Source organism: Pollicipes pollicipes, unplaced genomic scaffold, assembly GCF_011947565.3.
Source record: "Pollicipes pollicipes isolate AB1234 unplaced genomic scaffold, Ppol_2.1 Scaffold_4881;HRSCAF=5763_pilon_pilon_pilon, whole genome shotgun sequence".
NCBI lineage: Eukaryota > Metazoa > Arthropoda > Thecostraca > Pollicipedomorpha > Pollicipedidae > Pollicipes > Pollicipes pollicipes.
In genome coordinates, this window is record NW_023596576.1 from 28,596,289 (window position 1) to 28,610,161 (window position 13,873).

Below are 13,873 nucleotides of genomic sequence, written 5' to 3' on the forward strand. Positions count from 1 at the left end.
GTCGGGATACTGGCCAGATACCTGTCACCCGTGTGCCGGCGCGTACAGGGGAAATTCGGTCCTAACATGTGACGTCATGCGTATGCGGATGTCAGAGCAGAACACATCTGAACGGTCATCGAAAGGCCACACAAACTGCGAAATGATTCATGTTCGAGATCAGTTAGCGTTATTCACTGGCTCTTTTTTTTGTTCCTTACAGGTTTTATTTACTTCTACTGTCACTGTGAAGGGACCGCATCTGCAGACCGGATAGCTTTATTTGCGATATGTGGCACTGATCCTGACATTGTAGAGGCGGTAACCGAAATAAGATGAGAAAAGCAGTAGCGTTACCATGTGGGCACCTTTTATCGTTTTCACCTCGTCCCAGCTTTCAAAAATATGGTAATGAAAGTGAACTTCAACGTTTAACATAAAGTGAGTAAATGCCAAATAGTTTCATCTATGTTTTTTCATACATGTCAAACACAGGTGCCCGTGAGATTCTCCCGCCGGCCTTTACTGCGATATGCGTAACAGGGAACTAAGATGTGCGCTCAGTTTTCCACGTACATTTCAGAAGGTTGGATTTTTCCTTTTCCGGAGCTTTTGCCAATGAATTCAATCCTTTATGGGCGGAGGCGGATTCCGTCCTATCAGGTTTTTCACTGGCTTTTCTTCTCCATTGTTACCTTTTCCGGTGTTTATAAAGCATGTATATAAACGCATTGAAGGGATGCGTAAATATTCATTCTAAAACACGCCATCAACTGACTCTCCTTTAGGTCCTTGTCTCTTCTCGTCTGACGTCTTTTGAGTTTCCATGGGATCATCAAATCCAGTTTAGAAAACTATGTGAAATGCGCCACCAATTCGCCACATTGTTAAGTGAAAGAGCTGAGGTGTGCTAAAAATGGTGCCAGGGTCACCCCAGTTGACATAAAGCCTTGAAAACTCCTCGGAATGCTGCAGATCTGGTACCGAGAAACCAGGTCATCGTACATTAAAATCATAAATGTGGGGTCTCCCAGAGCCAAGCTCATGGAAGGTCATGTACTGAGTTCAGGTGACCTCTCGTTGCTCCTTTGAAGCAACTGGTGAAATAGCTTGGTTTGAATTAGCTTGACTTTTCGGACCTATGCAAGCTACCGAGTTACGGCAAGAAGTAGTTTGACCTCATTTATGATTCAATCCAACCAATTGACCGTGAGAGATAGATGGGCGCAGCCAGAGGCCAGACACTGCCGCGAGATCAATTCTGCCTTAATATATCGCTCATAAACTGAAAGAAATCCTGCGTTAAATGACTGCATTAAATAGATCGCCGGCGCTCCCCATTTTACCATGGCCTAGTGGGCTCTTTCTAAACCGATGGAACTCAGAAACTTTATCAGAATTTTCATCTGAGTTGTACAGAAATAGCAAGGACTCCGCGAATGTAGACGGAAGATTAAAATGAATCAACGATTGGTATTAACATGACCTGGCCATGTTTGTCTGGATGTCTTCAACATGCAGTCAGAATTGATAAGTGGTACAAATTATGTAACGTGGTTTTCAGCATGCGCGCAGGCATACCCAGAAAACGAAAACGCGACGCCAGGCGTTGCAGTCTCCATTGCTCGCGCAGCGTCGGCCCCGCGGCTGATATTAGGTCGTGGTCAACAGACGGACGGAATTAGGGACGCATCTGAAAGAAATACCTTTGCACATTCTTTGACACCAAATCGTACATTTAGAGATATTCTGGGCGTATTTTCACGTGGCTGGCCTTTAGACTGATAACAATAACGTATTGACCTGTACAGCACCGCGAAGTGGTGCTGGAATCTGGTTGTGGAACTGGAAGAGTAAAGGCAGGTAAAATTTCTAAAGCTATATTTCAGCAAAGATGAGGTAAAATTTCTACGTGACATGCTGCTGCAACCATAAGTCTGTTCAGAGGACAACCTCAAATTTGTAAAAAAGATTCGCTGTGTGTTATCTTTGAACTGTATGCATAAATCTCTGGAGCCATTCAGAAGCATTATTTCACTATGGTCATTGCTGCGCGCTCGGCGCCCGCCCCCTGGCGTTATTTGCAGTGGCCAATGAGGTTCGGTTTTATGAAAACTGCGACACAAGTCTTCGCCACCCTTGCTCCCCGAGATTCGCGCTCAGTTGCCGGGGTTATATGGCGCCGCCAGCCTCTCATTCTGACGGGAAGGGCGGCCACGCTGGGGAATTGAGCCCCGTACGTCTGGGTTCCCAGACGCGCAGTGGTTAATGCAGGCGCGTTAACCACTTCACAATCAACCCGGCGCACAGGCTCAAAGATTTTGATGGTGTTTGTTTCACTAGTCGATTCTGCAAAATGTTAAACGTCCTCGGGAAAGCATGGGATGGTCTTGTGCGTTTTGATCTATTTCGACCCTCTCCATTCAACACTAATGAGACCCCTTATTTCTCTCCGGTAAAGGGTTCCTCTGAAGAACAACACTACGGAGCACATTGTTGTTTCCGGTCAAGGGCTGAAGAACCTTTCTGTTCCACCGCGGTGTGTTTTCCAGCCGCCATTCTGGCGACACGGGGCGGCATCCCTGGCCGATCCGGAGACCCTTAGAGGGATGCCTCATATCTCATTGATGCGGGAGGCCCTTTGACCCGCGCAATTAACCCGGATCGACGCATGAACCGCCATTAACGCAACAGCATCCCTGCCAGTCCCGGTCATTTGAGCTTCCACATTATCTGCCCGCTGCCGACATGCCTCGTGGGTCGAGGAAATTTTTGTAGTCGATTTTATTCGATTTAGGTATTATAAATATTATTTTGTCGATCTTAGTATTATAATTAGTAGGCGGTCAGATGATCGGCACATAAACTCCAGCTGGGCTTAACGGGCCCTTGTTAGAACAGGGATGGAGGGCCCACCGTTCGGTACTGAACGCCCTGACTGGCACAGGACTCTTCTATTACCCCAAGGTGAGCACTCATAAGTTCTTGTTTCCTTCAACTGTCAGACGGCCCCAGCCAACGAAGGAAACCCTATGCCATTCGGGTTCTCGTCCTCGCCGCTGTCGAACAAATCTTCCCTTGACCGACTCGAGGTCCCTTATTGACACAAAATGCCCTGTTAGACTTTGTGGGCACCTGAACGATACACGAGCCCGACCAATGTAGATCGCGGGCCTGGCCTTGTCCCTGCTTGGAAAATGGGCCCCCAGAGCTCAGGTCAGCAGGGAGCTGGCTATTCGCTGTTCGCGATCTCTGGGCGAAATAGAGAAACGCTCTGTCCCAGGGGTTCCCATTGGTGCAAGAGATCATCTTACTGACAATTGGGATCACGGCCCTATGGACGGGCGCCCTTAATGTGACCTAAAGCCGGCCCTTCGGGCCTTCACCAATCCAATCGGGCTCTTGACCTGCGGTCTCGAGAGACCCTTCGGCTCCTCTTCGGGCCCCCTCAAACACCGCTCCGACTAGGGACCGCGTACCGCCACAGGGCTCCTGTTGGGCGCTGTGGCGCCTATCTGACACAGGAGCCCCTTATTATGTCAAGGATGCCAAACATTGCACATCGCAGTCCCCGGCCTCGTTTCTGCTTGGCAAATGGGTCTCAAGGGCTCAGAGGGACATGGAGCCGACTGTTCGATGTTCGTAGTCCCTGACCGACTTAGACACCCGCATTGCCTTAGGGGTTCCTAAAACGGTGCAAGAAGACCTCTGACTGATATTTCAGGTCACGACCGCGATTTTATGTGACCTACAGCCAGTCCTTCAGGCCCTTATGCCCTCCAACCGGGCTTTTGATAGTCGGTTCCGGTAGGCCGCCCGGGCCCCTCTTCGGTCCTCATCGAACACTTCCCTTGGTCGGCTTTGGGCCCTTGTGAGCACAGGACCCTCTGTTATGCGCTGTGGAACCCTGACATATACAAGGCCCCCGACCAGTGTAAATCGCCAGCCCCGGCTTTATAGCTGATTGGGCAGTGGGTCTTCAGGCCCATACCGACCGGAGCCGACTATGTGGTACAGTGGTACCTGACTGACATATGGGCACATATCGACTAAGAGGGTCCCCGATCGCCGCAAACGGGCCTCAGACCGTTGTCTGAATGTCCGTCTTCGCATGTCTGGGCCCCTGAATAAGATTCCGATCAGCTCCTTATACCCTTAGACCCTCCAATCGGGCCCTTGATCGTTTGACCCGTGGGCCCTCTAGGCTCTTTGGGCCTCCTCGAACACTGCCTCTGGCGACTCGGGCCCCTTGACAACACAGGGTCCCTGTTGGGTGATGTGGGCCCCGAGCAATGTAAATCGTTAGCTTCGGCTTCGTCCCTGCTTGAGAAATGGGGCCCTCAGGCCCATGCCGCCACGGCGCCGACTGTGCGTTATTGGTGCTGTCTGACCAAAATATAGGCCCTTGTCGCTTCAGTGGGTCCCTGATCAGCGCACAGGGCCCTCTGGCTGGCATTTGAGTGCCCGGCCATGCGGGCCGGGTCCCCTGAATGAGACCTCTGGCTAGCTTTTCGGGCCCTTCGTGCCCTCAAATCGGAACCTAAGGAGGGGCACGTGCCCCCTGTGCCCCCTGGCTGCGCTTCTGCGCACCATCATGGATTACCCGCCATGGCAGCTCAGGTGGTTAGAGTGACCACCTTCCGATTCACCCAACTATGACGGGGTAGGTTCAGGTCGCTCTAGGCATCGCCGTTTGTCCTTGGCTGGAATGGCCCGCGGCCGGAGACACCGGCCCAGCTAAGGTTCGGTAGAAATCGAGGGCACCACATGCCGCACCGAACTTTGCAGCACGTTAAGCTTTCGCCCCAAAATTTGTAGTCGACCCGGAATTTTACGATCGGGTGGCAGGGTCAGAGCTAACGGCCCACGCTATGCTGCTCAGCGTGGGCACTGATTCAGGAAATCCATCCACTCGAAAGATTCAGATTAAATGCAAAGTAAGAGCATTTTGCGCTCACGAGGGCACGTGCTCCAAAAACCGTCCTTTCCGCTCAGCACACATAAAAGCACGCCACTGGACCTCCTTGGCTACGCTAGCACAGGTGTCCGACGGTATTCCGTGCATGACTGTCCTGATCACTTGCTTAAGTGTGTCTTGTTTCTGCTGCGGACTTTTTGCGTGACAGTATCAGCATGGAAACACGAATGGAGTTTTGTTGAAAAAAGATTCGTCGGAACTGAATCATTGCTGCCGAAACCTAGACGAAGCGTCTATCGCTGACCAAAAGAAGTTAAAATGCTAACATGACAAGGGTAATGAAACTTGGTGTGTCGCACATCTTAAATCGACTAAAATCGACTACAATAAATCCCTTGACCCACGAGGCATGTCAGCAGCAGGCGGATAATGTGGAAGCTCTTTGATGCAGTTTTATCGTTTAGTGCATTATTATACTCACACTATCATATGCATTATATCCAAAATATTTCCTCCAACTTGGACTTAAGCAGCATAAGTACAACAGCTCTGTCTCATTGTTACCGTATTCAACATAGCATTATTGTCATGCACTGAGTGGGGGTGAATAGTTGCAATGCTATTGCAATGCGTTTGAATGCTTCACAGCAACACTAATGATTAACTTGTGTATGCAGCATACAACACATCTTGAATATCGTCCAGAAAGCATATGGTGATGCGTAGTCATGGCACAATAGCTTCAGTCGCTAACACTTGTGAACTGCCTTGGTTATCATGTGTGGTTAGTGCCATGCATGGGTTCAAAGGTGGCAGCATCCCTTTTATAACAGTCTTTCATTTAATGGGGCCACATTGTTGCACTTACCACAGGCCTGGGCACACTGAGTGCTGCATAGTATGCGTGGACAATGTTGATACTTGACAGTCACAGTACGAAGCGGACTGGATGGGCGTGACCATGAACGCGTATTAAAGGTCCTGTTCCACATTTGCATGAGTTTTACAACTGAAACAACCGTTTTAAAAATCATTCGGTACGGTTCACAAACCTGCCCTTCTTAAGACCTAAGATCTGCACGTTCGTATAGGTGTGTAGACTATTTCGAGCAAATTAGTACGTGACCATTCAGACATGCATGACGCCACAGCAACGTCATTCAAATATTACCCCCCTCCCCTACCCCCCCCCCCCCCCCCCCATAGGCCATGCGGTGATCAACGCCGAGAAGAATATTATTGTCGAGTCGTTCAGATCTGGCGTCCGTGAACACGATCTCCAAATATGGTGGACGTCGATGGGCTCTCAACCAATGTTGAGCAGGCTGTGCAATTTTCAATCACAATTTGGGTATTTGGTTATTTGGATATTTATCCCCTCGACCAGTAATGATCATTTCAGGGATATGGGATGAAGGAGACTGGATAACTGTGGGGTAGGGCTAAACGGGGCTGGGGGGGGAGGCAACCGCCAAGCTTTAGCACCAAGTAGGGTGTGCCAAGCTTAAGCCCCAAGCAGGGTCTGCCAAGCAGGGTGTGCCAAGAATGGTGTGCCAAGCAGGGTGTGCCAAGTATTGGCTTTGGCCTTTCAGCCCACACGTGGCTGGCGCATGTAGCGTGCCCCTGGCAAGCGAAACGTCCGAGGATGTAGAATGCAGCAAGAAAGAGAATAAGACGGTCTGATCTTCAACCACGAATTGCGTTTTGTGCAACATAGTAAAAGAAGTTAGACATGCTTGCTAGTCATGCCGGCAATTATACTTGTAACGGAATAATTTAAAAATGGCGTCATAAGCGCTTATGTGAATGCAACTAAGCATCTCAAACTCACGGATGAATATGCAAGAACACAAGGAGAAGGGGCCAAAACACAAGCCCGTGATATTTGGCTCAGTGAACGCTTCCAGCACCGCCACTTCCTTCTTCCGGCGAACTGAAGAACTAAATGTGAGTATTAAGTCAGCAATTTCGCACGGCTTCTTTGGCAGCACCTCAACGGCATGCAAGCTTTCCTGGAAGCAATCAAACAATGACGTATGAAGCAGCACATTTACTAAATGGAGAAGTTGTGTTGTCTATCGTAGCATTTTCCACTTAAAGGAATACCAATAGCTATAAGTAGACTTATTTCATCATGCTTGCATCAATGCCTTCAAATGTGGAAGATCCCCTTTAAAACGATGCGTTTTGTCAATATAACCACAACGCTCGCTTGTAGCGTCGCTACCTTGTCCACCAATACCTTGTTATATTCTAAAGGTCGATTACTGTCAGCATAACCTTCAAACCACGGTAATAAAATGAAGCATCTCTGTCTTTTCTGCTTACTTCAAGCGCCAATTGTGTTTTGGTCTTAATAAACTGCCAATAATGCAACTGTGATGTGATATTCAATGCCCAGAAAATGTGTTACCACAGGTCAATGTTCGGCTTAAAATGAAACATCTGACAAGAAACCGTCATTTTGCTATTATTGCAATAATTATTATCAAAGTAACTGCGAAGCCTAGAAACAGTCCCAACTTTCCGAGGTTTCTGTGTCGTGGAACAGACAATAATATCCTTCAGAAATCAGCTTACGAATTTTCCAACCATTCCGCCGGATGGAAATGCTTGTGATTTTCTAACGAGTAATAGTGGATACAGGAGGAATATTGCGTTCGTGGAAACTTGAATCAGTGACGTAATATTTTCTAAAAGCATAATTACGCAGATTAATTCATGGTTGCTTCAGCTCAATTGGACATCAGTCAATCCTCGCTTACGCATGCGATTTTACCTGCGTCAAAGTTGGACTATTTTGGAGAAATCATATGCAACTGTCAGGCTGCATAGTTCAGCATGCCTTGGCTTATTTCTGTTGACAGTGCACGTCAAAGCGTTATGCCATAGAAGTTGCGCGTTCAAACTGTCATGTATAATTCATCCAAGTCGTGAGGCCATTCGTGTGTTGGGTTAAGGGTGTAAAGACTATCACAGTCATTTTATCAGCATCAAAACACCCAATCAAAATAGCTTTTGCCCAGATTGACCTTGGAAGACAAGCTGGACACTTTAACGCCGGCAACAGCCACGTCTGTCCAGCGTTTTCAACGATGATCATGCCAGCTGTCTGCGCGGACCTTGCCTCTTTTCGAGTTCGCAGAGTACAGCATGCGAGTGCAAGGGCAAACTCGAGATCGCTGGCCACTTGGGCAGCACACTGACACGCTGCTCCCTGTGGATGTCACTCTCAACACTAACCAAGGACAGCCGTCAAGACAACACAAGTGGCGTGAGCAGTACCACCGGATGCATTCAATCAGCCGCAACGACCTTTGTAGAGTACTGCTTAATGTGCTGCTAGAAAACATTGCATTTAAAAGGTTAGTCAGTGCCTATTAAACGTATTTTTGAAATCAGACAACGAGAATGTAATGTTTCCACAGGCCGTACTAGTAAACACAGCGAAGTATATGGGACAGGGTTGAGGTGACGCGCGGTCTAACGTCATCTAGGGATGCCAATCGCCTGCTATGAAGACGTGGTCGCAGCTGGGGCACGGACGCTGCGCAGGTGCGCCGGCCACAGCTGTCGGCCGTCACACTCGCCACAGTGATAGCGTGTCCGTGAGCTCAGGCCGCCGGCGGTGAGCGGAGACCAGGACCTGCGCTCGCCGTCAGCGCTCGCGCGCCGCTCGCAGGTAAGCACGCCACGGGCGCTCGGGTCACACCCGCCACGCTCCGTGTGGAAACCGGGACCAGCGCTCGCCGTCCGCGCTCGCACGCCGCTCGCAGGTAAGCACGCCACGGGCGCTCGGGTCACACTCGCCACGGTCCGTGTGGAGACCGGGACCAGCGCTCGCCGTCAGCGCTCGCGCCGCACTCAGGTCAACACGCCAGGGGTGCTCCGGTCACACTCACCACGGTGGTGGTGTGTCTGTGAACTCGGACCGAGGGTGAGCGAAGACCGGGACCTGCGCTCGCGCGCCGCACTCAGGTCAACACGCCACGGGTGCTCCGGTCACACTCGCCACTGGTTGGACGTTGCGTGACGATCTGGCGTTCCAATGACGGAGCTATTGCGTCATGACCACCTCAGTCGTCGTGTTGGTGTGTGGTGTTTGTGGAGGATTGTTTGCGACCGTGGTGGGTGTTCGTGTGCCTGTGCAGTGAATGATGAGCATGTATGGATTTTAGACTGGAGCGTCGATCCTAGCATCTCGTGGATATTGATTTGAGAATACAGCAGATGCTCTCAAGTAAAAACTTGAGCTAGGGATTATGACAAAACTGCGTAGCAATGACGTCTATGCATAGCGACAGCTGAAATTGTATGGCTCAACTGTGTCGGCCCTATGGAATTAATCATCCGTAGAAACGTTTATTTTTCCTGAACAATACGGCCGCTTGCCGGAACCATTTCTTGTTATTGCATGTCAAGAAATCTGCGGCGTCTTCTGCTGTATTTGTACGCTCCTCTTCCTTAACCCTTTGCTTTTTACGGCGCAGTTTGTGTGCGATGCTGCTGTCAGCAGCTGCCCGCGCGGGGCCCGCAGCCGCTGTGTGTTATTGGCGTGTCAGCATTGAGGCCCAGTATCGCGATGCTGCCGTCAGCAGCTGCCCGCGCGGGGCCGCAGCCGCCGTGTGTTGTTGGCGTGTCAGCATTGAGGCGCAGTATCGCAATGCTGCCGTCAGCAGCTGCCCGCGCGGGGCCGCAGCCGCTGTGTGTTATTGACGTGTCAGCATTGAGGCCCAGTATCGCGATGCTGCCGTCAGCAGCTGCCCGAGCGGGGCCGTAGCCGCCGTGTGTTACTGGCGTGTTAGCATCGAGGCGCAGTTCTTACGTCAGAGCGTGACGCCCCGTAGCCGCAGCCATTATTGAGCAATTGCCCATATTTGCGTTTGTTTTGCATTTGTTGTTGCGTTGAAAACTCGTCTAGAAAATCTCGCTCGTCTCATTGTAGAAATTCATTGAGTTGTAAAACCACAAGTGGTATTTTGTAATAGAACTTAAATGAAAACGAAATGATCCAGTATAAACAGCTAACTATAACTAACAATGCACAGTAGCAATCAGACGAGAGTTATGGTTGTCATAAAATGGCAGCCGTAGTTTGTTGGTACCATGGTCTTTGTTGGCATCGTAGCTCTTCTGTTTATTAAATGCCCATCCAAACCTGGTGTAAAAACATGGCCATAAACACGGCGCTTGATGTATTTAACTTTCACAACCAAGACTGCACCATAAGTTTCTTCAGACAATTTCGGAATGGGATTTTTCTATGCACATTCTGTATCGTCAGGCATCGTTGCTGCGGTGGCATTGCAACTGATGCAGCCTTGTTCCTGTGATTACAAAATACAGGTTAAAGAAATGAAGTTTAAGTGTCCCTTACTATCGGTATTCGTGTATTCTTCTCCACAAAATATATGGCTGAACTTTTCCGTCCGGAGGGTGCTGAGGGTTCTATTGCAGGACGATAAAGCCACGGATTCCCATTACTTTAAAACTAAACATGAATTTGTAATCACTTGTAACATGGACTGAATGCAAAATATTATGGATACACATCCATTTTCGGACTGGGATCGTTATGAAAACAGCTTTCAATGTACATTTTTGCACGAACAAATGTATCGCGGAGAGTGACCAGGTGTGAAATTTGGTTGGCTTTAGATTTTCGGGCCAATTTTGGTATCAAAATACACGCACGCACGTAGATATTTCAAGATTTTCGCCAGCCCGATGTGGGAGGCATGCTCCAGCAGGTGAAGATACAAACTGGCGAGCTGAGGGAGCACTATGAAAAAATACGACATAGTTTTTCAGACCCCGTGCTGTCATAGAATGCAAACGCACATCTACCCCCCGCCCTTGGATCGTACTTCAACATCCATGTACCAGAAGGTGTGGTAAACGCATCGGATCCTTTCTTTAGCTCCGCCTCGCCAGATCTTAACAGGATCGCAAATATAACCGCATTGATGACTACACGATATTTTCGTTGGGTGGTTTTAGACTGAATTGTAATAGTGCGTAAATTACATGGGAATGAGTTACACTATTATCATTTTAGAACGGATCTTATTCGCCCATGATCCCTGGATATAGTTTGTGTATCCTGTAAGTCCTGACTTTAGTACAAACTTCTACCGGTCAAGCCTTATTTGGCCGAAAATATCATTATTTTGGAAGCCTGTAGAAGGACTGGCAGGTTCATCAGCTTAGCAATTCAATCAGTTTAAACATTTATATTATCGTTCAAACTGACGTAACACTATAATTGTTAAGGTTTCAGCATGTGTTTCGGAAACCTGACATAATTGGGGACCTCGAAAGGAGTGACCAAGTGACAGACGTGCAATGTTGCTGTCTCGATCACAGAGCGTCTCTGAAACCCCGCACACTGGTGTGTGAAGCATAAGTACTGAATAGTTGGTAAATCGATATTTATACATTTCAGACGTTTATACAGGTAAACTGCACGCTTGCCTTGTATTTGGAAGCATTATAAACGTTGTACATCAATTATGTTTGCTCGTCACAGCTCCAGTCAACTCCGGTTCCGTTGTCGGGCTGAAAAATAGTTTACTCGTAATCGAGTGTCACCGAATCATGACACTGAACTCTTAATTCTTCAGCTCGTACCCATAGGTTAGTCACATTATTCAACAGGTGCATTGGGTCTAAAAAATTATTGCCACAATGAGACATCAATAATGGAAATACTGCCTCCATTATGCCTGCCATGGCTACTAAATTAGATTTTGAGCTGCATTTTCACATGCCAACGCTATATATATATATATATATATATATATATATATATATATATATAGGGGGGGGGGGTCTGGGGCTCATAAAATCAGCTCTTGTGCGTCCTGCCAAACATGAAAGTGGAAAATCGAAATCCTAGAGGAATTTTAAAAAAATTGTCCCAGTCGCTCCGGACATTTCTCTTATGCTCAGTCTTAGTGCTTACTGGCTGACAGGTACCACTCGAAGCAGCATATCGTGGAACAACACGCCATTTGACGTCCGTCCAGGTGAGGGGCCTGAGGCCCGCTTCGTTGACCTGGAGGGTTCGTTCGTCGCGTTGCACTTGCTATGGGAGAGTGAGAATTTAAGGCTTCTGCTGAATGCATTTTCAGTTATGTGAGTTGTACAACTATGTAAATATAGTATGTGATAATTTATTGTTCGCTGTCTTGTCGACCCATTAAACGCCTTGGCAGCGAGGCATGTTCTTCAACGAGATGCATGCTTCCAGTTATACCCACCAGCCTGTAAGCATTACTACTGAAAGGGAAATGTATGGAATGACTTGGGAAATTCATTGAATTCCTCAACAACAAAAAAAACATTGAATTCCTCTGGTATTCAGACCTTGCGCTTCCATGCTTAGCAGTGCGCACAGGACCTGATTTAATGCGTTGATGGCAGTATGACCGGGTCACGTACTAGGTCAATGGCGCCCATTCCGCCAATGCGGACGTGCATCAGCCGCTTCGTGAATGAACTAGATGTACACTCAGGCTGGAGGAACGGACTTTTCACCGGATGGCTTTGTATAGTACACTGTGGGGTAAGACACCAGGACAAGGCCAGCCACCAGCGTCGCCGCCCGCCTGGCTGTCCAGCGCCGGCACCCAGCGTGTTGGATACCGGATAAGGCAGGGGCGTGCTCGCCCAGCCGCCACTTCCTCTGAGAACATTTGGCGCGCCGTCATCGCTGGTCTGCTGTCACAGCGCACCAGCGAGGCGCTGGTGTGCGCCAGCTGGGCTACCGGGGTCAGGCGTCGACGTCGCAGGGGCTGCGCCTGACCCGGCCGGCGGTGACCTTTGGTGGCCGGCGGTGCTGCGATGACAGCGGCGGGTCAGCCCCGGCCGCCGGCGGCCCGCGCCGCCCCTGCCCACTGATCGATCGGGCAGCAGCAGCAGCCGCGCAGGCCCGCTCGCTCCCAGTCGGTGAAGGCGCCGCCCGGTGCAGGGGCGGCGCGCCGCTGTCATCATAGCGGTGCCCGGCGGCCTGGAGGCGCGCGGCGCGGGCGGGGCCGGCGCCTGGAAGGCGGACGCGGTGCTCTTCAGTCGCGGCCGGCGCGCCAGCCACGCCGACAACATGCACGACGTGGACGACGTCGCCTTCCTCACCGGTCGGTGGCGGCGCGGACTGACGTCGCGCTGCGCGTTGCTCGGTCGTGTGTTTGGGGGCGAGAGGAGGGCGCGGAGCGGAGGGCTCTCCGCACTCGTGCCGGTCGCCACGCGCACAGCGGCGGTGACGACTCCAGCGTGTATTCGGAGCGAATCACAATATGAACGTGTCAACTGTGATGAAACTAGCCCGCGGGAATGGCGCAACTCTTTCGGAGGGCCACTCGCACCGGCTCAGATAAGATGGAGCACTCCCGACCAGCACAAATGAGGTGGCGGGAAAGCCCACAATGTCGCCCGCCATCTGCAGCGGAAGCATACTGTATGAGGTGCCCGCGTCACGGCCGTATCATTCACCGCTGTTGTCAGTTCAGCTCGACAATCATCAATTCTGTCATTCATTCACGGTTTGCCCGAATATTGCAACACTGCTTAATTGATCGGTATTGTCTGAGCGGACATCCCCAATTTTACAGGCCAGCGTTATTTCACCTTTGTCGCCTTCTTATCCCTATTTATTATGATCTGAAGTGCAACAATGAACCCCTTCCTCTCCCCCAATCCCTCTTACTTGAGTTATATGTAAGATGACAGGCGTTGTAACTGTCCACCGCCGCCCGAGCAAGATCGTGCTGATGATTTGGTCCATCCGTGTCGGTCCGCAGGCGAGAGGGCGCCGTACAACAAGGAGGAGTACGAGGGCAAGAACGTGATCGTCTGCTCCCAGAAGAAGGCCATCTGCATCATGTGTCTGGTATTCGTCAGCATCCTGGCGATCGCGCTCATCGCCTCCTTTGCCAGGCCAGGTCAGCTCTCCCAACCCCCCCACCCCCACCCTCAGCC

General features: G+C 50.0%; 1 protein-coding gene across 1 annotated transcript in view; it reads left to right on the top strand.

The window, feature by feature from the left end:
- LOC119100214 (endoplasmic reticulum aminopeptidase 1-like) overlaps positions 1–13,873 on the top strand; it is a 36,911-nt gene that overhangs the window by 8,649 nt on the left and 14,389 nt on the right. Inside the window, 1 exon segment of the mRNA XM_037223323.1 lies at positions 13,696–13,836. Within this exon segment, the coding sequence (XP_037079218.1) occupies positions 13,696–13,836 (141 nt within the window).